Here is a 24680-nt window from a genome sequence, read left to right as displayed (position 1 = left end):
GAATCTGTAGGTCAGTTCGGGAGTAATGCCATCTTAAGAATACTAAGTCTTTCAATAGATGAACATGGGATGTATTTCCATGTATTTAGTTCTTCTTTAATTTCTTTCAGCAAGGTTTTATACAGGCTGACTTACTTTTGATAGGCTATGTGTACATAACCGCTGATGCTTCAAATTCACTTGAACAGATGGAAATAGTAATAATGGTTTATAAGAACTCTGCTCTCCTTCTTGGCCTCGGAGTAATTTTGAGTTGACAAGGTTAGAAAACTGTATGAAGTTGATGTTACCAATGAGGATGACTACTTTTATCTACCAAGTACAACTGTCGATAGGATTAAGTCTATCTCAGTGGTGTTGGATTACATAATATTGGGCATGCCACAGGTCATTTGGGGATTATAAGAGCCTTATTAAATTAGTACTGGTCTGGACGACTGGATAGGAAGAAATTATTTTTTGGTTTGTTAATGACCTCTGTAGTCATTATTTCAGATTGTCCCATTGTTATTTTCAATTTTGAATCATATATGTCCCTCATCTAAACCAACCTTAGTTGTCCTTGTGAAGGGCTTTTACTCTCCCAACTTCTGACTTGTGAGAGCTTTATTCAGTCACTTCCTTACCCTTAGCATCTGCACTTGTTTCCTAGACCAAGTTGCCTATTGCCTCATATCTTGGAATACAGTAGTGGCCAGCCCCATTTTGTCTTTGTGAATCCATTCTCTTTCTCTATAATCTATTCTAGGATGTGCTGTCATGTTAGATTTTGCACATTTTCAACTTCATAATGGGTCTTTAGGCAACACAGAATCCACATAAATTCTTCAATGGGAGAAGAGAATTGCAAACTCTTGATTCTGGCTTATAATGGTTTTTAAAATATAGCTCTAATTTGCTCATTTCTATCAATTAAGATTGTGTTTGCCTACCAATAAAAAAAAAATTAACAAAGGCTTAAAGAAACAGTGGGTTTATTTATCTCACATAGAGAGAGTCTCATGTTGGGCAGTCCAGAGCTAGCCCTGAAGTATCATGGACTCAAGTGCCTTCCATTTTTCTTCAGCATTCTTAAGTATATAGGCTTCATCTTCATGCTCAGATACTCATGTTCCAAGATGACGTCTACACCACCTTCACCTTCATATCTGTGTTTTGAGTATGAAGAAAGAAAGGGCGAAATGGGCATCAGTAGGCCATTGGTAAGAAGTATGTTGCTTGGCCAATGTAGCTGCAAAAGAGGCTTGGAATGAAATTTTTAGGCAAGCAAGGGATAAGGAGTAGGTAAGGAAGATTGTGTCAGCCCAATCCACACACTTTGCCGTACCATACAGTTGTTGTTGTTTTAATACTGCACTCCAGTGTCTAAGTTTGCTTAGCTTTATGACAGTGTGTGTTATTTTGGATTGAGTGTAATTATATATGCTGGCAAACTATCAGATAATTACATGAAATAATTCCTAGGAAAAGCACAATCAACAGATGGAGTTTACTTTTGAAAACTTGATAGCCGCTGTAACTGATTTGTTTGGAGCTGGGACAGAGAAAACGAACACCACACTGAGATATGGGCTCCTCCTCCTGCTAAAATACCAAGAGGTCACAGGTATGAGCAAGATGGTGGGCAGAGTGAATTTCAGGGAAGATATTGGGTCCTCCATCTTATTTCTCTTAGAGAAGCTTTATTTTTGAAATTTCTGTGCCACCAGCTATAAGTTTAAAATTAAAATATTTAAAAAAGGTTAAAAGTGAGACAAATTTGTACAACAGGGGAGAAGGACTGAGAAAAGTGAAGACAGTGTAAGCAGTAGCAAAGGCAGTAAAGCTATGGGTTTCATCAATAAAAAATTCTGGAAACGTGTCTGGACTTCATGGGAAGGGATTTGCAGCAGGCACAGCCAGCATAAATTGGCCTAGGATTGAATATTAGTTTTCTTAAGAAGAGTCCACTTTGAATGGTAGGTATGTTTTTGCAGAAATCTTTCCTTATTCTGAATATGCAGCATTCTAATGCTAGGGTAGGGAAGATGGGAACTATATTTGTTGAAGTATAGCATAAATTCTAGAAATTTGGTAAGAAAGGCTGAGAAAATTTCCACAGTCTGGGAAGTTCTTTACAAGGTTAGATTTAGAAAAAGATGTATGCTATTTAGACAAAAGAAGTGCCTAAAGGAATTTTTTCCCTTTTTGAACAACTTTAATTTTTACCATTTTATTGAGATATAATTAACAAATATAAATTTATATATTTAAGGTGTACAACATGATGATTTCATATTGTGAAATCAAATTGTGAAATGATTTCCACAATCAAGCTAATTAACTACTCTTAGCAAAGTTCAAGTATACAATACAACATTGTTAACTATGGTCACCATGTTGTATTGATACTTTAGATCCCCAGAACTTGTTCAACTTATAACTGAAAGTTTGTACCCTTTGACCAACATCTCCCCATTTCCCCCACCCCAGCCTCTGACAACCACCCCTCCACTCTTTGTTTCTATGAGTTTGACTTTTTTTTATTTCACATGTAAGTTAGATCATGCAGTATTTGTCTTTTTGTGTCTGGCTTACTTTTTCTTAGCATAATATCCTCCAGGTTCATTCACGTTGTTGCAAATGGCAGGATTTTCACCTTTATTGGCTGAATAATATTCTGTTGTATACATCATCTTTTCTTCATCTATTTATCCATTGATAGACACTTAGGTTGTTTCCATATCTTGGCTATTGTGAATAATGTTGCAGTGAACATGGGAATGCAGATATCTCTTTGAGATACTGATTTCATTTCCTTTGGATATATACCCAGAAGTGAAATTGCTGGATCATATGGTAGTTCTGTTTTTGACTTTTTGAGGAACTTTTATGCTGTTTTCCATGATGGCTGTACCAGTTTACATTTCCATCAACAGTGTATAAGTGTTTCCTTTTTTCCACATCATCACTAATACTTGTTATCTCTTGTCTTTTTGGTAATAGCCATACTAACAGGTGTATGGTGATATCTCATTTCCCTGATGTTGAGTACCTTTTCGTATACCTGTTGGCCATTTGTACATCTTCTTTGGAAAAATGTTTATTCAGGTCTTTTGCCCATTTTAATTGGGTTATTATTACTGTTATTATTATTAGCTATTGAGTTGTTTGAGTTCCTTATATAATTTGGATATTACCACCTTGTCAGATACGTGGTTCACAAATATTTTCTCCTATTCTGTAGGTTGCCTTTTCATTTTGTTGATTGTTCCTTTTCCTGTGTAGAAGCTTTTTTATACTGATGTAGTCTTACTTGTTTATTTTTGCTTTTATTGCCTGTGTGTTTGGTGTCATCAAAAATTATTGCCAAGACCATGTCAAGGAACTTTTCCCCTATGCTTTTTACGAGGAGTTTTATGATTTGAGGTCTTACATTTAAGTCTTTAATCCATTTTGAATTAATTTTTATGAATGGTGTAAGATAAGGATCAAATTATATTCTTTTGTATGTGAATATCCAGTTTTCCCAGCACCATTTATTGAAGGGACTATCATTTTCCCACTGTGTATTCTTGGCCCCCTTGTCAAAGAGATTTGACTGTAGATAGTTGGATTTACAGATCTTTCTCAACTTACAATGGGGTTACCTCCCAGTGAACCCATTTTAAGTTGAAAATGTTATATGTCAAAAATGTGCTTAATACATCTAACCTACTAAATAGCATAGTTTAGTGTAGCCTACCTTAAACATGCTCAGAACACATACATTAGTTTATAGTTGGGCAAAATCACCTGCCACAAAGTTTATTTTATTATAAACATTGAATATCTCATGTAATTTATTGAATACTGTACTGAAAGTGAGAAAGAGAATAGTTGTATGGGTACAGAATGTGGTTGTAAATGTATTGGTTGTTTATCCTCATGATTGCATGGCTGACTGGGAGCTGTGGCTTGTTGCTGCCACCCAGTATTATGAGAGAGTATCATACTGCATATTGATAGTCTAAGAAAGGACCAAAATTCAAAATTCCAAGTACAGTTTCTACTCAATGCATATGGCTTTTCTACCATTGTAAAGTGGAAAAAACCATAAATGGTACTGTCATAAGTTGGGGACCATCTGTATTTCTGCTGTATTCATTATGTTCCATTGATCTATGTGTCTGTTTTTATGCCAGTATTCTACTGTTTTTATTACTGTATCTTTGTAATATAGTTTAAAATCAGAAAGTGTGGTGCCTCCAGCTTTGTTTTTCTTTCTCAAGATTGTTTGGTTTGTTTAAGGTTTTTTTGTGGTTCCATATGAATTTTAAGATTTCTTTTTCTATTTCGGTGAAAATGTCATCAGAATTTTGATAAGGATTACATTGAATCAGTAGATTGCTTTAGGTAATGTGGACATTTAGAGAATATTCATTCTTCTAATCCATGACTGCAGGATATCTTTTTATTTGTGTTCTCTTCAATTCTTTTTAATCAGTGTTTTATAGTTTCTGAGGTACAGACCTTTCACCTCTTTGGTCAAATTTATTACTAAGTGTTCTATTCTTTTTGATGGCTTTGTAAGTGGATTATTTTTATCATTTCTCTCTCAGATAGTTCACTGTTAGCATATAGAAACATAACTGATTTCTATACACTGATTTGTATCTTGCTATTTTACTGAATTTGTTTATTAGTTCTAACAGTTTTTGGTGTAGTCTTTAGGATTTTCTATATATAAGATCCTATCATTGTAAATAAAGACAATTTAACTTCTTCCTTTACAGAATGGATGCCTTTATTTTTCTTGTCTAATTGCTTTGACTAGGACTTCTAGTACTATGTTAAATAAAAGTGGGGAGAATAGGCATCCTTGTCTGGTTCCTGATCTTAGAAGAATAGTTTATAGTAATATTAATCAAAGAATTATATTTGCTTAATTGGAATAATATCAGAAAACACCTTTTGATAAAAATCCATCAATGTTGGTATAATTGGGTTAAAATATTCCTTAATAAACTGAGAGTTAAAAGGTTCTGGCTCAGAAGAGCAGGAACAAAATGGTGGGGTCATAATTTCATGTACTGTTTGTTTCCCACTCACACTGGATTAAAAACATCATGCTGTACATTTCATTTGGTCTCCAATATTCATTAAAAATTATAAATGGTTTTAAGTAAATACAATTATACAGCTAACATATTTTACCTCTTAAAAACAAAAAGAATAGCTTATAGTATTTACCTTTTTTTTGGTTAACCATCCACTCTTCCCTTTACTTATTTATTTATTTTAAAATTAAATGCTTTATTGATGTAACATTGGTTTATAACATTATATATGTTCCATGTGTACAACATCACATTTTGTATACACCACAGTGTGCTCACCACCAAAAGTTTAGTTTCCATCTGTTCATCATACAGTTGACCCCCTTTACCCATCTTGCCCTCCCTCCACTCTGCTTCCCTTCTGGTAACCACTACTCTGTTCTGTGTATCTATGTTTTTGTTTTTGGTTTGTTTGTTTGTTTGTATATTCCACATGTGAATGGAACCATACAGTATTTGTCTTTCTCTGACTGGCTCATTTCACTTAGCGTAATACCCTCAAGGTCTACCCATGTTGCAAATGGCAAGATTTCTTTCTTTCTTTCCTTCCTTTCTCCCTCCCTCCCTCCCTCCTTCCCTCCTTCCTTCCTTCTTTCCTTCCTTCCTTCCTTCCTTTCTTTCTTTCTTTCTCTCTCTCTCTCTTTCTTTCACTGAGTAGTATTGCATTGTATATATACCACGTCATCTTTAACCATTCATCTGTTTATGGCTACATAGGTTGTTTCCATATCTTGGCTATTTTAATGCTGCAGTGAACATAGGGGTGCATATATCTTTTTAAATTAGTGTTTTCATACTTTTTGTATAAATACCCAGAAATGAAATAGCTGGATCCTGTAGCAGTTCTATTCTTAATTTCATTAGAAATCTCCATACTTTTCCACAGTGGCTGAACCAGTTTACATTTCCACCAACAGCATATGGGGATTTCTTTGTCATTGACTTTTGGCAGTTTTAATATAATGTGTCTTGGAGAAGGTCTTTTTGCATTGAGGTAATTAGGTGTTCTCTTAGCTTCATGCACTTGTATATCCAGTTCCTTTCCCAGGTTTAGGAAGTTCTCAGTTATTATTTCTTTAAATGAACTCTCTGTTCCCTTCTCCCTCTCTTCTCCTTGTGGGATACCCATCATCCTTATGTTGTCCTTCCTAATGGATTCCAATAGTTCTTTTAGAATTTCTTCAATTTTTTTTAACACCTTATTTCTCTCTCCTCTTCAACCAGAATCATGTCTAGATTTCTATCTTCGGGCTCCCTAATTCTCTCTTCCATGGGGTGCCCTATTTCCAGTGCTTTGTAACAGCAGTCCCCAACCTTTTTGGCATTAGGGACAGGTTTCGTGGAAGACAGTTTTTCCACGAACGGGGGCGGTGGGTGATGGTTCAGGCAGTAATGTGAGTGATGGGGAGCGATTGGGATTGGCAGATGAAACTTTGCTCACTGGCCCACCACTCACTTCCTGTTGTGCGGCCCGATTCCTAACAGGTGGCCCAGGGGTTGGGGACGCCTGCTTTATAATGTGTTCTTCATCTCATTTATTGCATGCTTTAGCTCCAGATTTTTTTTTTTTTAATGTTTCAGTCTCTTTGGTAAGGTATTCTTTCTATTCATTAATTTCATTCCTTAGCTCATTGAACTGCCTGTCTGAGTTTTGCTCTATCATGTTGAGTTTGAGTTTCTTCACGACAGCTCTCTTGAGTTGTCTATCAATTAGATCTCAATATTCTGTGATTTTCAGTTTGGCTTCTGGAGAATTTTTATGCCATTGTTACGATGGTGCTTGATGAGTTGTTCTTCTACTGGTGCATTTGAAGTAGCAAACACCTTTCTTCATTAGGTAAAGGTGTTTTGTCTTTCTTTTAAACTTGTTTCTAACAATTCAACAGGTTTGTAATTGGAGGCCTTTTTGTTTGTTTGTTTTCAGTAGATGACACTATAGCACAAGTTTTTGGTTTCTCTTACTTCAGCTGCCTCTGGCTATATTTGAGAATTGGCACTTTCCACCCCACTGCCTTTGCCAGAGGTGTTGTTCGGTGCGCTCATTGTCACTACTTATGCCTCATTGTCACTGGTGCTTTGCTGTTGCTGGTGTCACTGCTATTGCTGGCATTGCCACCTGGGGCAACAGAACGGCAGGCACCTTGTCCAGGGTCGTCTGGGCTGTGGGCTTCACTGCCGAGGGGGGAGGGTGGGAGTTGGAGGGCAGTTGGAGCTATGGTCACCTCTGCTGCATTAGGGGTTTTCAGGTTCACGGGTGCTGCTGCTGTGGGCGGGAGGGTGGGGGTCCAGAGTTGCAGGTGCTTCCACAGCTGAAGGGACAGAGTCACAGGTCCTGCTGCCACTTCTCAGTTCCCTGTGGCTGTGGGTGCTGTTGTGACTGGGAGGTCAGAATTGTGTGCAATGCCCCCCCCCTGCTACTCCTGGATTCTCTGGGGCTGTGGGCTTAGATGCCATGGCTGGGTGCCAGGATCTCAGGCATTGCCTCACCTGTTGCCTCCATTCTGCCTCCTCTAGATGTTCCAATCCACCCACCTTTAAGTGTAGAGATGTGTGGAATTCTCTGGCATCCTTGTGTGTTGGGCAGAGTTCCCTTTGTTCAGTTATGGACGTTTAACTGGTTGTAGATTGAAGGTGGGGACAAAGGGAGTGTCTCACACTGCTGTAATGCTGATGTCACTCCCCTCACCGTTGAGTATGTTAGCCCTGGGCTTGTCATATATGTTGAGATACATTCCTTTATTTTGTTGAGATACATTCCTTCTATACATAATTTGTTGGGAGGAGTTTTTATCATGAAAGGTTGTTAAATTTTGTCCACTGTTTTTTCTGCATCTATTGAGATGACAGTATGATTTTTATCCTTTATTCTGTTAATGTGGTGCATCATATTTATTGTTTTGCATATTTTGAACCACCCGTATATCTCAAGGATAAATCCTGCTTAATCATGGTGTGTGATCCTTCTAATGTGCTCTTGTATTCAGTTTGCTAGCATTTTGTTGAGAATTTTTGCATCTATGTTCATCAGGAATATTGGCCTGTAATTTTCTTTTTTTGTACGTATGTCACACTTCAAAAGGAATTTTATTATTCCAGAAGTCTGAGTCCAGAAAAATGGTGTTTGCCATAAGAATTTCTTTTCAGGTCAATAGTTTTAACTTTTATGAACAATTTTTTTTTAAATTAAAAAAATTATCTTTAAGCAAATTATGTTTTTCTGGGTCAGAACCCCATTGAAATGATGATAAATTAATTACAAATGAGAATTATTCCTGAAGAGTCAGGCGATCTCATGTAGGAAAATGGAGGTTTTTTCAGAGAGGGTGCTGGGCACAAGGTTTAGAAAACATCTATTTCAAAATGGACTCGGTGGATAAAGCAGATGGGAGAGGAGACACCAAGAACAAAAGAGAAATGATAAATTGAGGCTTCCCAGTAATTAGAAAATTAATTACTAAGAGTTTGAAACATCTGCCTGAGCATTTGCAATAATTCTAAATTGGCATCTAAAAATTAGGAATTGAAATATGTGTTAAAAGACCAAGAATGTACAAAAGAGTCAACATAATCATAGTTGTCTTACTTGTACAGTACTTACATAGTCATAATGATATAAGCAATGAATAGTGATATAATAAAAAATTGTGATATAAATATATTGGGGAAAATTGAGTGAGGGGAAGTTTTTTGTGTGTGTGTGTATGTGTATGTATCTGTTTGTGGGTACTTATTTTGTATGGGGTGGTGGTTGAGATGTAAGCCCTTATTCACTTACCAGAAAGTTGGGCAGAGTTCCCTTTGTTGAGTTATGGACATGTAACTGGTTGTAGATTGAAGGTAGGGACAAAGGGAGTTTCTCACACTGCTGTAATGCTGATGTCACTCCCCTCACCGTTGAGTATGTTAGCCCTCACCGTTGAGTATGTTAGCCATTGTCTAAAAATGGATAAATCAGGAAATAAAAGTAGTAATTTTAAAAATAAATGTATTTATTTTATTTATTTATTTATTTTTGTCTGCATTGAGTTTTCATTGCTGTGTGCAGGCTTTCTCTAGTTGTGGCGAGTGGGGGCTACTCTTCGTTGCGGTGCGAGGGCTTCTCATTGTGGTGGCTTCTCTTGTTGCAGAGCATGGGCTCTAGGCATGTGGGCTCAGTAGTTGTGGCTTGCAGGCTCTAGAGCGCAGGCTCAGTAGTTGTGGCACGCGGGCTTAGTTGTTCTGCAGCATGTGGCATCTTCCCAGACCAGGGCTCGAACCCATGTCCCCTGCATTGGCAGGCGGATTCTTTAAGCACTGCACCACCAGGGAAGCCCTAGTAATTATTTAGAAATATGAAATTTAAATTTCAGAAGAAACTGCTAGAATGTTTCAAAGTGGCCACCTTTGGGGAGTATGAGGATTAAAGAAGATAGCATTGAAAGTTGCAAATAAATACACACACAACACATGTACAGTAACACAAACCATACATACATATACATCAGTTACAGAATTTGATTTTTAAAATGAAATTAATACTTGATTCCTGTTTTTTCTTTCTGCGAGGACAGTAATTTCTTGAGTTAATAATGTAATATTTATATTTGAAGCATTTCATAATTTCTATTTGTATTAATGATCCTGTATGCTAATATATAGGTGTGCACAGATTTATCTCAGAGCCTAGCTTGTATGAAAGTCATTTGTACCTATATTATGGCAACTCACTCTGTATGTCTAGGTGTCCTTCTGGGCATATAATTGATGTTTATAATGATGTTGGAACACTTTCACAGAGCTTTATGTAACTCTGAATTGGTATGCAAATGTGGTATGTATTTTCCTGTTTTTCCATCAGTCGCACTTGTGTCTTATCAGCTAAAGTCCAGAAAGAGATTGACTGTGTGATTGGCAGACACCAGAGTCCCTGCATGCAGGACAGGAGCCACATGCCCTACATGGATGCTGTGGTGCATGAGATCCAGAGATACAGTGACCTTATCCCCACCAACCTGCCCCATGCAGTGACCCGTGACGTTAAATTCAGAAACTATTTCCTCCCCAGGGTAAGATTTGTTTCTCCTGCTGTGACCTCAATGCTCTTGAAGTTCCCATATTCACAGTGTGGTTGCAATCCTTAAGATGAGAGAATTGCAAAAGTCATGCGTGGGGTAGCCTGATGGGTTTTGTGTTGTTTCCAATTTGTGGCTATAAATCTTTATGACAGATCTTGATTATCTGGCTAAGTCTCCCAAATTTGTTCTGCTTCTTTAATATTGTTTCGGCTACTCTTAGCAGTTTACATTTCCAGATAAATTTTAGTATCCATTTGTCAATTACCCAAAACACTCAGCTATGATTTTTATCAGGTTGATATTAAATCAGTTTGGAAAGAATTGACATCTTGACATGTTGAATCTTTCAATTCACAGATACAATTGATTTGGGCTTTCTTTAATTTTTCAGTGCTGTTTTGTTTTCAGTACAGTGGCTTGCACGTCTGTTATGTTTTTCTCAGATAAATAATATTTCTGATGTTATTATACATTGTATAATTTTATTTTGTTTTTGTTTTTTATTTTTTGGTCATGCCACGGTGCATGTGGGATCTTAGTTCCCGGACCAGGGATCAAACCCGCGCCCCTTGCATTGGAAGTGCGGAGTCTCAACCCCTGGACCACCAAGGAAGTCCCTACATTGTATAATTTTAAAAAATGCCTTTTCCACTTTTTTGCTATATGGAAATATATTTGATTTTATTTTGATGACCTTATATCTAGCAACCTTTCCAAATTCATTTATCATTGCTAATAATTTGTGGATTGATTTGTAATTTTTGTATACACAATTTTGCCACCTGGTTTAATATTTGTTTTATTCTTTATCTTCCAATTCTCATGACTTTAATTTTCTTTATTGCATTATCACACTGGCAGGATTTCCAGGATAGTGTTGAACAGAAGTGGTGATAGTGGCCATTGTTTAATTTATGATATCCAGGAAGAGGTGAGGGCTTAATATCTCATCATTGAGAATGATATTTTATGTATATTTTTGTAAATATTAAAAAAAGCAGATCAGGGAAATATTCCTAATCTTATTTTTGTATGATATTTTGGGATGAACTTTATTTTTTAAGAGCAGTTTTGGGTTCACAGAAATATTAAGCTGAAGATACAGAGATTTCCTATATACTCCCTGCCTCGACACATGCATAGATAGCCTCACCCATTGTCAATATCCTCTACCAGAGCGGTGCATTTTTTACCGTTGATGAGCCTGTATTGGCACATCATTAGCATCCAAAGTTCATCATTTTCATTAGGGTTCACTCTTGATGTTGTACATTCTATGAGTTTGGGCAAGTGTATAATGACATGTATCCATCATTGTGGTATCATATAGAGTAGTTTCACTGCTCTAGAAATCCTCTGTGTTCTGTATCTTCATCCCTCTCTCCCCCAAACCCCCGGCAACCACTTTATACCCATTGATTAGAAACTCCCCATTTTCCCGTCCCCTGCTCTTCGCAATCTGTATAATTTTTTCATAAACGTGTGTACAAAATTTGACCAAATGTATTCTCTGCATTTGTTTATATGGCATATATTTTATTCTCTCTGTCTCTCTGTCGGGGTCTGTGTCTGTCTCTCATATATAAAAAGCTCAGTTTGGTTTGCTACATTTTACTGAGAACATTTGTATTTATATTCACAAGAGACTGGTCTGCAATTACTCTTTCTCAAAGAATTTTTAATCAGACTTCTGATATCAAGGTAATGCTGGCCTCATAAAATAAGGTGGGTAACTTTCCATATTATGGGTATATTTTTATTATATATATATAATTGCCTCCTTTTCTTTTCTTTTGGTGTTTGCTTAGTTCTGTCTTCCCTGTACCTGATAAGTTTTGCTTAAGTTCAGATATTGCATAAGAAAAAAAATGCAGTCTCAGGTGATGTTTATCTTCTTCCAGAAAGTGTTCATCTTTCCTTCACTAGGCGGACAGAATTATATAACACCTCCTGTTTCAGAATTGGATATTAACACAGTCAAATATTGACTGTAGATGCCAGTTTACCTTTCCAAGTTTCTTCTGTCTCTGGAATCTGGAGACTAATTTTTGTCTGCAGCTTTCCAGTGCTTTCTAACACTTGGTTTCTATGTTTATTCAGACTTTCTAGTTGGTATCCTACAAGTTACTGCCATTTGAAGCCTGCATATGTTATTGTACATAAAAATAAGATGACTGAAAAGTCTACTTTGAGGGGAAAAGGATCGTGAGTTTATTAAGGTTGAGATTACTATTGCTATCTTCTGGGGAAGAGGGAATTGTGCATATCTGCGTTGTCCCATATGGTAGCCACTAGCCACATGTGCCCAGTGGGTGCCTGAAATGTGATCAGTGCAACTGAGGAACTGAATTTTAAATTTTATTTACTTTTGATTAGCTCTACTTTAAATATACGTAGCCATGGATCACTGAAAGCTACTGTGTTAGAGCTGATCTAAGTTTTTTTTTTTCCTGTAACGTGGGTTTAGAAATCCCTCCTCCTTAATTCTGCAATACTAAAAACCTGGAAAATTGAAAACAAATATAAGTTTGATGCAATTTCATTTGGTGGTCAAAACCTTACTTGAACTGAAGTGAATCTATAGTCCTTATTTATGCTACTTTATGTGAATATTCATGTCCTGCTGAAGACATTTGTGAACTGTTGATAAAACTAACCTTGTTTACCTCAAAATGTTGCAAGAATTAAACCAGGTAACATGCAAAATACAAGCTAAAACTATGAGACACTATTTTCATATATCAGTGTGATGAAGTCAAAGGCTGAGAAAACCTTTTATTAGAGAGGATATGTGTAAACAAGTACTTTCAAGTGCCACTGGCAGGATTATAAATAATACATCTTTTTGGGGGGGGACATTTTGGCAATATCTATTAAAAAATAAAATATGGTATCTTATAATGTAAGAATTATAATTCTTAGAATCTACTACAAGTGCTAATGAAGGAATGTCCAAAAAATTCATCCTTGCATCATTGCTTGTAATGAAAAAATATTTTGAGCTATCTAAGTGTTCATTAGTAGTGCAATGGCACATTTATATTATGTAGCATGATAAGGCAGTTGTATATGTGTTGACATGGGACAATATCTAAATTATTATTATTTTTAAATTAATTAATTAATTTATTTTTGGCTACGTTTGGTCTTTGTTGCTGCACGCGGGCTTTCTCTGGTGACAGTGCGCGGGCTTCTCATTGCAGTGGCTTCTCTTGTTGTGGAGCACAGGCTCTAGGCACACGGGCTTCAGTTGTTGCAACACGCGGGCTCAGTAGTTGTGGCTCGCGGGCTCTAGAGCGCAGGCTCAGTAGTTGTGGCATACGGGCTTAGTTGCTACACGACATGTGGGATCTTCCCGGACCAGGGCTTGAGCCCATGTCCCCTGCATTAGCAGGCAGATTCTTAACCACTGCGCCACCAGGGAAGTCCCTAACTTATTTTAATTAAAGAAAAAAATCAAGATCCACTGGATGCTTGTCATTGGGTAAAAAAAGAAGAAAGTGATAAGTGGCATAAATGTATATAGGATTATCTGCCTGATATGCATAATATCTCTGGAAGGTGTATAACTAGTTGGTGGGAATGGTTGTTTTTGGAAAGTCTAAATAAGTTTGTGTAGTTAGATGGGAAGGAGACTTACTTTTTTACCATATGTGCTTTTTGTGACTTAATGTATTCCTCTATTTTTTACTTGCGGTATAAGTTATGTAGAAGAAAAATCACCTTTCTAAGTGTAGAGTCTAAAGAGTTTTGAGCAGTATGTGAAGTTATGTAACTACCACCACAACTAAGATATAAAACATTTTCATCATCTCAAAGAGTTTCCTTATTCTCCTTTTGCAAACAATCCATTTCCCCCAGTTCTTGCCCTTGGTAACCACTGATCTGCTTTTGGTCCTACAGTTTTGCCTTTTCAGGAGTGCAATGTAATGTGACATAAATGAAATAACTTGTAATCAATATATGCCTTTATCTCTTTTTTATGTGGCAGAATATGTTTGAGATTCATCCTTGTTATTGCATGTATCATTGGATTATTCCTTCTTTATCGATGAGTAATCCATCATGTGGAGTGCCACAAATTGTTTATTCATTAACTAATTGATGGATATTTGGGTTGCTTCCAGTTTTGGGCTATTTGAATAAAGGTGCTTTAAACATTTGCATACAGGTTTTTGTGTGGACATAAATTTTCATCTCTTTTGGGTAAATACCGAGGAGTGGGAGTGTTGCTTAAATGTTTAATTTTATTTAAAAAACCCACCAAACTGTTTTCTAATACGGCTGTGACATTTTTCCTTCCTACTAGCAATATATAAAAGTTCCAATTGCTGGAGGTAGGTACCCTCCAACACTTGCCGTTGTTAGTGTTCTAAAATTTTATTTTATTTTTAATTTATTATTATTTATGGCCTCTGCCCTATTTTTTGTTTTGATTGTTTCTGGTATTTATCGGCATTCCTCCAGCCAGATCACCTGCGTTCTACCCAAAACAATCCAATACGTTTTGAAAACCATTTTGGAGGGGCTGTTCTTGGGTGGTAGTGGGAAAGGGAGTTTTGGCCAGAACGATATTGACTGGTAGGGAAAAAAAAAATTCAGAAAAACACCAAACCAAGTACACGCCTCTCCCCACATACACACCTGTATTTATGTACACGCACACAGGGCCGGCCCTTGGGGGCTTTGAACAATCATCTCAACGCCTCTTTCCGTTTCTCTTGTCCTGAGTATGGGTAGGGGCGAAAGGGGAGAGATTTCAAATCTGTAAATATTTTTGAAGCGAAAAAAATAAAACATTTAAAGCATCGTTGTTAACTTTGGTGGAACTGATTGTCTGGTGTGCTAACGCTGGAGGTTTACTCGCTTTTCCGTGGAAGGGCTTGCAGGCGCGCGTCAGACGTCTGGCTCGCCCCACGTGGAAGGTGGGGCGGGGATCAGGGGTTAAAGGTCGGGACCTTGGCGCCGCCCCGTGGAGCCTCACCCCTTTCCGCTCGCTGGTGGTGCCCGTAGGCCCCGCGCGGGCTGAGGCTCAGCCCGGCTGGAATCCAGCTCCGGAGCCCGCAGACAGGGCCAGACGGCGGGTGGAGGCAGGCCTCACTGCTGAAGCGGTGGCCTCCCCGAACGCGCTTTTGTGCAGCACAGGGAGTGCCTAGGGGTTGGCGGCAGCGAGGCGCTGTGCGACGTGGTCCAGCCTGTGACACAAGCCTCCCCTTCGAGGGCGCAGGGCAGGTGGGGCGGCGCTGCCTGGACCAGGTATAGCGCCCGACTTGCTCATCCCCCATCCTGGCGCGACAGGCTGGCAGCGCTCGCAGCTCCGGAGCCGGTGGCACAGTTGCGCGTCCTGCGCGGCCGCGGGAACTGGGCGCGGAAAGACGGCCCTTCGCCTGAGGCGTCATGAGGCCGGAGACTAGGCAAAGAAAGCTCGAGAGGCAAAGGCTCCTCCCCACACTGTTGTTTACGGTTTGCATTGTGGCTAAGAGGCCGGGTCGCGGGCAAGCACGTGGCCGCTGGCCCTGAATGGAACCTGGGTGCGCTGTCTGTGTGCCCACCGACTTCCGCGCCCCAACACTTGCCGCCGCACCCTCTAAATTTTAGACACTGAAGTGGTTGTGTAGTGATATCTCATTTAGTTTTGCTTCTATTTTCTCGGTGAATAATGATATTTGGCTTCTTTTCATGTCTTGATTGGCCATTCGTATGTGTTCACTGATAGTGTTTGCTCAAAGTCCTATTTTTTATTGGGTTGTTTGCTTTATTATTTAATTATTGCAGTTCTTTATATATTTTGTATGCAATCCCTTTGTCATGTCTCAGTGTTGCAAATGTTTACTCCCGGTTTGTGGCTTTTTCTTTCTTTATTTGGTTTCTAAGAATGTCTTTCAAGAAGCAGAAGTTTAAAAAAAAAGCATAGTTTAAAATTTTTATGAAGTCCAGTTTATCAATTATTTCTCTTATGAGTTGGGCTTTTGTGTCATATTTATTTTCCAGCACATGCTATCAAATATTTAGGCTTTTCTTTTTCAAGTTTTATACTTTCAGCGTTTATATTTAACTCTATGATCCATTTAAAGTTCATTTTTACTTATGGAGTGAAGTAATGATCATATTTCATTTCTTTTCTTTATGGTTATCTACTTGTCCCAGCACCATTTGCTGAAAATATACCTGCTTTTAAAATCTTAAAGTAACATTTTCCTGTATTATTTGTTTTAAAATATACAAGGCAATAATTTAAAAAACAAAATTATAGACCTTAAATACAATAAACTTAAGGGGTGCAACTACCCCCAATTTTGAATTTAAAAGATTTTAAAATTTAAATAGTATTTAAATGTATAATGGATATATATATATATGAAATATATATGAAATTGTGTATATATCTATATTTTAACTACCTGTCTATCATCTGTCTATCACACTTAACACCTAAATACTTAAGTGTGTATCTTCTAAGAACAAGTGAACAAGGACTTTATCTACATAACAATAAAAGCATTCACACTAAAGGAATTAATCATCTATGCAATATTTTTTTCAAATATATATATACTATAATTACATTTTCTCAATTATCCTAAAATATCTTGTGTAGCTTTTTTTCAGGGGGCATCTAGTGTCCAATCAAGGAACAAGTATTTAATTTGATTATCTGCCCCTATACTCCCCTGTTATCAAGAACAGTTCCTTTTCCTATGTTTATTTCATTTTAATACATTGACAATTTCGAAGAGTCCAGGACAATTGTCATGTTACACGTTCCTCAGTCTGGCTTTATGTGATTGTTTTCTTGAGATTAGATTCCAGTTGTGTGTATCTGGCAAGAAAATTACTTAGGTGATGTTGTGTATGTCCCACTGCATCACATTTCGGCTGAAGACATGTAATGTCAGCTTATCCCATTATGGGTGATGCTAAGGTGATCACTTATTAAGGAGAAATCTGCCATATCTCTCCATTGCTGAGGTTCTGTTTTCATAGGTAATTAATTAAAAATCTATGGCATGGTACTTTAAGACCTTGTGAATATACTGTTTCCCAAATCATTCATCCAACAGGTTTAGCATTAATTGACGATCTTTACCTGAATTGTTGAAAAATGAGAATTTTTCTAATTTTATCATCTCTCTTTGTTTTTTTAATCTAGAATTCATCCATAACTAAGTGTTCCCCCCACATTTTAAAATTAAGGGAAACAAATTTCATCCCAAAGATAAATGCTCAGTAGTTGTTAGTGTACTTGTTGATATTATCTAAGAAGTCACTTTTCCTCTTGGGAAAATTTTCTTTCTTACTGTGGTAAAATAAGTATAACATAAAAATGACCATTTTAGCTATTTTAAAGTGTACAATTCAGTGAAATTTAGTACATTCACAATGTTGTGCAACCATAGCTACTATCTAGTTCCAGAACATTTTCATCACTGCAAAAGGAAATCCACCACCCGTTAAGCAGTCATTGCCCATTCCTCACTCCTTCCAGCCCCCGACAGCCACTAATCTGTCTCTGTCTATATGGATTTGCGAGATGCCATTTTTAATCAGATCAGACCTCTATTTTAAAAAGCTCTATAAACAGATTCCAAATACATCTGACTTTTCAAGAGCCCTCAGAGGCTTCCATTTTAAACTATAATCCACAAATGAGATGTAAGAAAGCTGAAATGATGAAATAGAGCCAAGGGTGGGATACAGACAGCAGTGTCCAAACATTGTGATAAGTAAAGGGGATTCAGAGATCTAGCACCCAAGTAACCAAGTACTAAGTACTTCAAATGCTATTGGAGGCCACTTTAGTAACATCGCTGCCACTGGTCTTAAACTCATCCCTGTTTATTACTTGGTCTGTCTGTCTGGAATTGCCGCTGCCCTTCTTTGGACCTGGGACTCCTCATCTCTAGATCAAAAGATGGCACTCAATGACTTGTAACATTTCTACCGCTCCACGACCTCTTTATAATTCATTTATCTTCATCTTTCATTCCAGGGCACGACTATAGTAACATTGCTGAGTTCTGTGCTACATGATGACAAAGAATTCCCCAACCCAGAGGTGTTTGACCCAGTCCACTTCCTGGATGAGAGTGGCAACTTTAAGAAGAGTGACTACTTCATGGCTTTCTCAGCAGGTAATAAAAATGAATTTCCTTAGGTACTTAGGGAACAAGACACCTTTCTGGAATTGGTTGGAACTTAATGATGCCCACCCTGGGGCTGGTAGAAAGGCTCTTTGTCCATGATCACGAGCACCACCCCCAATGCCCATGCGCTTCCTCCCCTCACCATACATCCGCAGTATTGGAACTTCAGGGAGGTGACCCAGTTCTTCCAAAGTGAGAAAGCTAGAAAATAAGTTGATTGAATTATGCCTCTAGCTGTATCACTGAGCTACCTAAGAGCTCCTCTTAGCAGGTGAAACTCATTTAGACTTTCCTTGGCTGCCATGAGAAACGTACATAAGTTCATAAGTTTGAGTATTTGCTATGTGATACCCCTGACTCCGCAGGCTGAGCTCTGGGGTTAAAAGTATCCACAAGCACAGAATGGGCACCAAAGTGGCTCACATCCTAGTTAGGGAAACAGATTAGTAAAGAGAACATTGAATAGTGCTGTGAGAGAGGAAAGCACAGGCTGCTCATGAGATCAGAAGGGGAAGCTGCCTGTTTTCTGCTCACTCATTCGCCACAGTGAGGCATAAAATGGAATAAGGAACGTTCGAACAGAAGAAAGCGAATTTGAGCTGCCTCACAGGAGCAAGGGAAGAAGAGAGGGCAGGGCACTTTCACAGGAGCAGGACATTTCCTCTAGATGGAGAAGGTCAGAACCTACCAACTGCAGTGTCAGGGAGTTCTTGGGAATGCGGCAGGATACTCTGCAGTGCTTCCAGAGCACCGTGATCTTCCTCCACTCATGATCTAAGTCTTGGATATTGGGTCCCCACAGCTACAGTGTGTGCTGAGTCTCTGGCCACGGACTCATCTTCATGTATTTGATGGCTTTGGATGCCTGCTGTGGGTCTTGCTCTGTATATACCAAGGTGTCGAGGACCGAGTCTTCCCTTCAAAAGCACATATTTTAGCATAGCAGAAAAATAAATAGAGAATTATGATTCAAGGTGATTGATGCTTGAAGGTGAAGGAAGGGTAAGAGAAATGCATCTTAACCAAATGGAACAGCACAAGACAAAGCTAGGAACTTCATGGTGTGTTGGAGATTGATGAAGAGTGGATATGGCTAGCGTTGAGAGTAGATGGTATGAAGAATGGACGGAATGATACGGAGCATCATGCTGGGAACAGGATATAAAGGGCCAGCTCAACCCATTTGGACCTCATCTCATGAAACAGATGGGAGTGACATTTAATATTTTCAAGTGGGAGAGTGACACATTTAGACATGTGATTTTGAAAGCACATGAAGGAAAAAAAACCTTTGGCTGAATTTTGTGCCAGAGGTAGAAGGGGAAACACATATATATGAGTTCCCTCCTCTCAGTCCTTCTTCTTTCAACTCATCTGGACAAGCAGAGTGGGGGTGTTTCTACAAAGATTAATGGAAATTGGAAATGGAAAAGAGCAGTTATAATGTGGGACTGCATGATGAAGTGCTTGATGTAGAGCTGACAGTCAATAAATATTTGTTGAATGAAAGGTTCCCATGAAGATATTAGGTGAATAGCGAGTGTGTCTGTCCTTCTGTCCATCTGCCTATCTAACCATCCTTCCAGCCCACCATCTGTTCAGTCATTCTTATATTTTGTGACAGTTCAAAACACAGTGTTCAAGGAACAGATACCTTATGTGTGTTATTTTTGGGAAAACAAAATTGTATGGGAGAAGGCCTGGTCCGCATGGAGCTGTTTTTATTCCTAACCAGCATTTTACAGAAATTTACCCTGAAATCTGTGGTTGACCCAAAGGACATCAACACCACCCCAATTTCTAGTGGGTTTGGCCGTGTTCCGCCCTCATACCAGTTCTGCTTCATTCCTGTGTGATGAAGGGCAGACTATCCGGCTGCTGCCGTGCTGTTGTCTGTAACTCACTCTCCTCTGGGGCGTCAGTCACCTCCTCCTCGCTACCAGGGATGCTCTCTCTGACCTCCCATCTCATATCTCCACATTCTCTCAATATCCAGCAAATCTCCAACCTCCATTAAAAGAAAGTTTACTGGGCTTCCCTGGTGGCGCAGTGGTTGAGAATCTGCCTGCTAATGCAGGGGACGCGGGTTCGAGCCCTGGTCTGGGAGGATCCCACATGCCGCGGAACAACTAGGCCCGTGAGCCACAATTACTGAGCCTGCGCGTCTGGAGCCTGTGCTCCGCAACAAGAGAGGCCGCGATAGTGAGAGGCCCGCGCACCGCGATGAAGAGTGGCCCCCACTTGCCACAACTAGAGAAAGCCCTCGCACAGAAACGAAGACCCAACACAGCCAAAAATAAAATAAATAAATAAAAATAGTAAAACTCCTCCCTAATTAAAAAAAAAAAAGTAAATTAGAAATAGTTTAAAAAAAAAAAAAGAAAGTTTACTGAGTTTTACTGCACAGATATATGTGCTGTCTTTATATTCTGTAACACTTGTACTGACTGCCACATGTGCTCATACTTACCTAAGACTTGGTACTATGTTATCACTGTGAAACGGAGTGGAATGATTCGTGTAAGCCAGTACATGGCCATTTGTCCTCCACGTGTTCGAAATAAAAAGCGTCAGTATTTGCTGAGCCAGTCTCAGACTTTCCTTCTTTTGTACCTAATGCAGGTAAGAAATGATAGAAAATGGAGTCCAAAGAGAGCATGCTTGTCCTCATAATGATAAGCACGGAGAGGGACAAAGGGGAAGAGGGCAGAAAAACTCTTTTTGCTGAGTGTCACCTAGACTTACTTGAGGTTTGGATTTGAAAATGAGAGAAATTGTGTCCACGAGCAGCTCCAGCCTGTAGGGGAATAGTGAGATCAGCAGTTGGGAGGAATGAACAATAAGTGTTGGAATTCATTCCTCTGGTTTGGTGTTACTGTGAACACCAAATAAAGATATGAAACGTTCACATTACTTTGTGTTTCAAACTTACAGTCAAATATTAACCTATGTTTTCATATTTCTAATCATGTGTTCTAAGGGTTATTCTTTTCTCTCTGAACAAGAACAGAATCCCTAGAAGGAGTCATGAGATTCTATGTTTTTCTACATTCCATCACACATTGTTTTATACTTAACATAAGTGATGGCAATATGATGCTATGATTGTGAACTTTTTAGTCTAATGACATCTCCGAAGTGTAGGCAACTGGGAGATAAAGAATATCTTTGGGACTTATCCCTGAAACGCCAGTGGAAATGAGAATTAGAAATTTCTACTGCATCGGTATTAATTTCTTGATTTTGAAGGTTTTATTATAGTTATATAGGGGATTTGCCTTCTTTTAAGGAAACATTTACTAAAGTAATTCAGGTCTTTGGAATCAGGTCAGCAATTTACCCTCAAATGGTTCAAAGTAAAATAATTCTTTGTACATACTACCGAGTTTTCTCTCTGAGACTTGTATTTGTTTAAAAAAATGTATGAAGCTAAATATTGGCTTATATTCAAAATAAACTAGTTTTTCACCTATGAGGACTCATTATTGCCAGTGGACATCTGAAAAAGTGCTCAGCAACATTAAGCTTCATGGAAATGCAAATTAAAATTTTAATGAGATATTCTTGTATAGCCATCAGAATGGTTAAAATGAAAAAAAAATTATACTAAGTGTTGGCAAGAAAGCGAAACAATTGGCATTCTCAGGGTAAAACTGTAAATTGGTTCAACCATTTGGACAATTATTTGGCAGTATTTATTGGAAGTAAACACATGCATGTCCAGCAGTTTCACTTGTAGTTACGTACTTAACAGAAATGTAATACATTGGGATATGAAGAAGGTATGTATAGGGATGCACGTAACAGCACCAATAAAAATAGCCCCACACCAGGAGAAACTGAAATGTCCATAACAGTACAGTGGAAAAAATAAATTATGAAATTCTTTTTTTATGATCTGTGTCTTGATTACACAGAAATATTCACATTGTGTTAGTGTGTTGACGTGCACGTTTAGAACATGTGTATTTTTCTCAATGTATGTTATGCTTCAATTAAAACAATTGTTTAAAAGCAAATAGATCTACAGAAGAAATATTTGAGCAGTAATTTCAGAGAATTTCCCAAAATTAATGTCAGACACCATGCCGCAGATTCAGGAAACTCAGAGAACATCAAGTAGGAAAAATACCCCAAAGTCTACATGTAGGCACATCATATTCAAATGCAGAATATAAAGACAAAGAAAATATCTGAGAGAAGCCAGAGGAAGAAAACATCTTACCTACAGAGGAACAGGATAAGAATTATACTGGGATTCTCTTCAAAATCTATGCAAGCAGAAAGAGAGAGGAGTGAAATATTTGAAATATTTAAAAGAAAAAAACCCCACCAACTTTGATTTATGTATCCAGTGAAATTATCTTTAAAAGTGAAGGAGAAACAAGCACTCTCAGACAAACAAAATTGAGAGAATTTGTCTCCAGTACTTGACTGGCAAGAAATATTAAAAAGTTTTTCAGAGAGAAGAAAAATAATATAGGTTAAAAAAACCTCTAATTTACATAAACAAAGGAAGAGCATTACAGAAGAAATGAAGGAAGAAATAATGGAAGGTAACATAACACTTTTTATTATTCTTAATTGAATAGTAAGAATATTAATATTGAATATTAAGAAAATTAATATTAAATTGAATACTGATAATATTAATTCTCTTTATTATTCTTAATTGAATAGTTTATTTGCAATAAGAGCAGTAATGTATTTTGTGATTATAGATTATGGATAAATGAAATAAATGAGAGCAAAGATATTAGTGATGCTAGAGAGTATGTTCTAATAGTATGTTAAACAGAAGTGGCAAGAGTGGACATTCTTGTCATGTTCCTGATTTTAGAGGAAAATCTTTCAGCTTTTCACCGTTGTGTATAACGCCAATTGACCTTTACCAGACCCAAGGACAGGACCAGCCCTATTCAGAACAACTCCTGCCAGCTGCACCCTTATGTCTAAAGATCTCCCCTTATAACTGTGCAACAGTTTCCGACCCCAACCAATGTTTACTTAACAAAAACTCTTACTTACTGCCATATCCAATTATAATTCTTGATCAACAACTCATATAACTAATTGTGATCTTGCAGTCTTCCCCTTTATAAGCCTCCATCGTTTTGTAGTCCAGTGGAACACAATTCAAGTGTTTCTTGAGTCTGTGTCTCCTGGGCTACAGTCCTAACAAATTCCCAGTAAACACCTTCCTATTTCAATCAGGTCTTTTCTAAAATTTTGGTTAACACTGTGCATATTTCATTCCATTATTTCTGACAAAGACAGACTCCAAAAGGCAACAGAAGCAGTTGTGTCTGGAAGCAACTGGGAGGCTTGAGCCATAGTTTCTCAAGCCCTCCCCACTAAATCCTTGAGATTGGCTCTTCCCTCAGTTACCTGAGCAAGTTTTACCTCTTTGGTTATGGAGAGGGGAGAATACCTATATTTGATTTCATCTCTTGAGAATCTGTGACCCTTTTTCCTTGGAGTTCAGGGACATCTATTTATTGTGAAGCCTGTTATTTTGTGAACAATCAGTTGGGTGTATATTCAGAGTAACATTTTTGGGGTTTGGTTTTGTTTTTCTACAATCGTTCTTGAGGCAGGTTGAGAGTGCATCACAGTGGGCGTCAGAAAATCTCAGTTTAAATCCTGGTTTTATTAATTATGAGCTATGTGACACTGGACATTTCTGTTTACCCAGAATCTTCCTTTCACTCATTTGAAAAATACAAAATTACAGTCTCTGCCTTCCAGTGTTTATTTTGGTGGGGTAGATGTGGAGTTTCAAGGTAAAAGTCATGTACATTTACTTATACAATTACTTTATCTTTGGTCATTGAAGGTGTTTGAATTAAGTTACTGTTAACCACGAATTCCAAGAATGTAGATCTGGTTGAAATCAAGTGGTGTTTATTTGGGGTTTGTTAGGACTGTAGCCCAGGAGACACAGATCCAAGAAGCACTTAAATTGTGTTCTTCCAGACTACAAAATGGGGAAATTAATAAAGGCAGAAAACCACAAGGGCACATAAATTTTTTGTCAAGAATTAGAATTGTAGATGACAATATGTAAGGATGCTTGTAAGCAAGAATTGGTTGGGGTTTGAAATGGTTACATAGTTGTGAAGGGGGAGGGGAACTTTGAAAATATAAAATTGTAGCAAGCACCTGTTAGCATATATTGTTTTGAAAATGGCTGGTGGAGTCCTTGAGTTTGACACAGTTGGGAATTCAAGTTCTCAGTGATGCAGGAACATGTCTAAACACATCCACAATGACTATGTGGCTTCATTTTGGGTGCCTGAACCATAGTTATTCCATTTTGATTTTTAAAGGATCTTAAATATATCATCATTAACTATATTATGTATAGGCAAATGTAATATTAATACAGTACATTAAAATATTTA

At 37.9% G+C, this 24680-nt stretch overlaps 1 protein-coding gene and 1 long non-coding RNA gene across 2 annotated transcripts in view; one reads left to right on the top strand and one right to left on the bottom strand.

Annotated features, from left to right (window-relative positions):
• LOC132350200 (cytochrome P450 2C18-like) overlaps positions 1–20132 on the top strand; it is a 43146-nt gene extending 23014 nt beyond the window's left edge. Inside the window, 4 exon segments of the mRNA XM_059899128.1 lie at positions 1465–1606; positions 9936–10123; positions 18123–18264; positions 19927–20132. Coding sequence (XP_059755111.1) covers positions 1465–1606; positions 9936–10123; positions 18123–18264; positions 19927–20132 — 678 coding nt within the window.
• On the bottom strand, positions 9047–14845 carry LOC132350202 (uncharacterized). The gene is made up of 2 exons (XR_009497869.1): positions 14777–14845; positions 9047–9390 (listed from the first exon to the last, which is right to left on the bottom strand). It is a non-coding gene; the product is annotated as an uncharacterized LOC132350202 (long non-coding RNA).
• Positions 20133–24680: the final 4548 nt, after the last annotated feature.

The sequence above is a fragment of the Balaenoptera ricei genome, chromosome 16 (genome assembly GCF_028023285.1).
Source record: "Balaenoptera ricei isolate mBalRic1 chromosome 16, mBalRic1.hap2, whole genome shotgun sequence".
NCBI lineage: Eukaryota > Metazoa > Chordata > Mammalia > Artiodactyla > Balaenopteridae > Balaenoptera > Balaenoptera ricei.
This window is presented reverse-complemented; position numbering and strand designations above follow the sequence as displayed.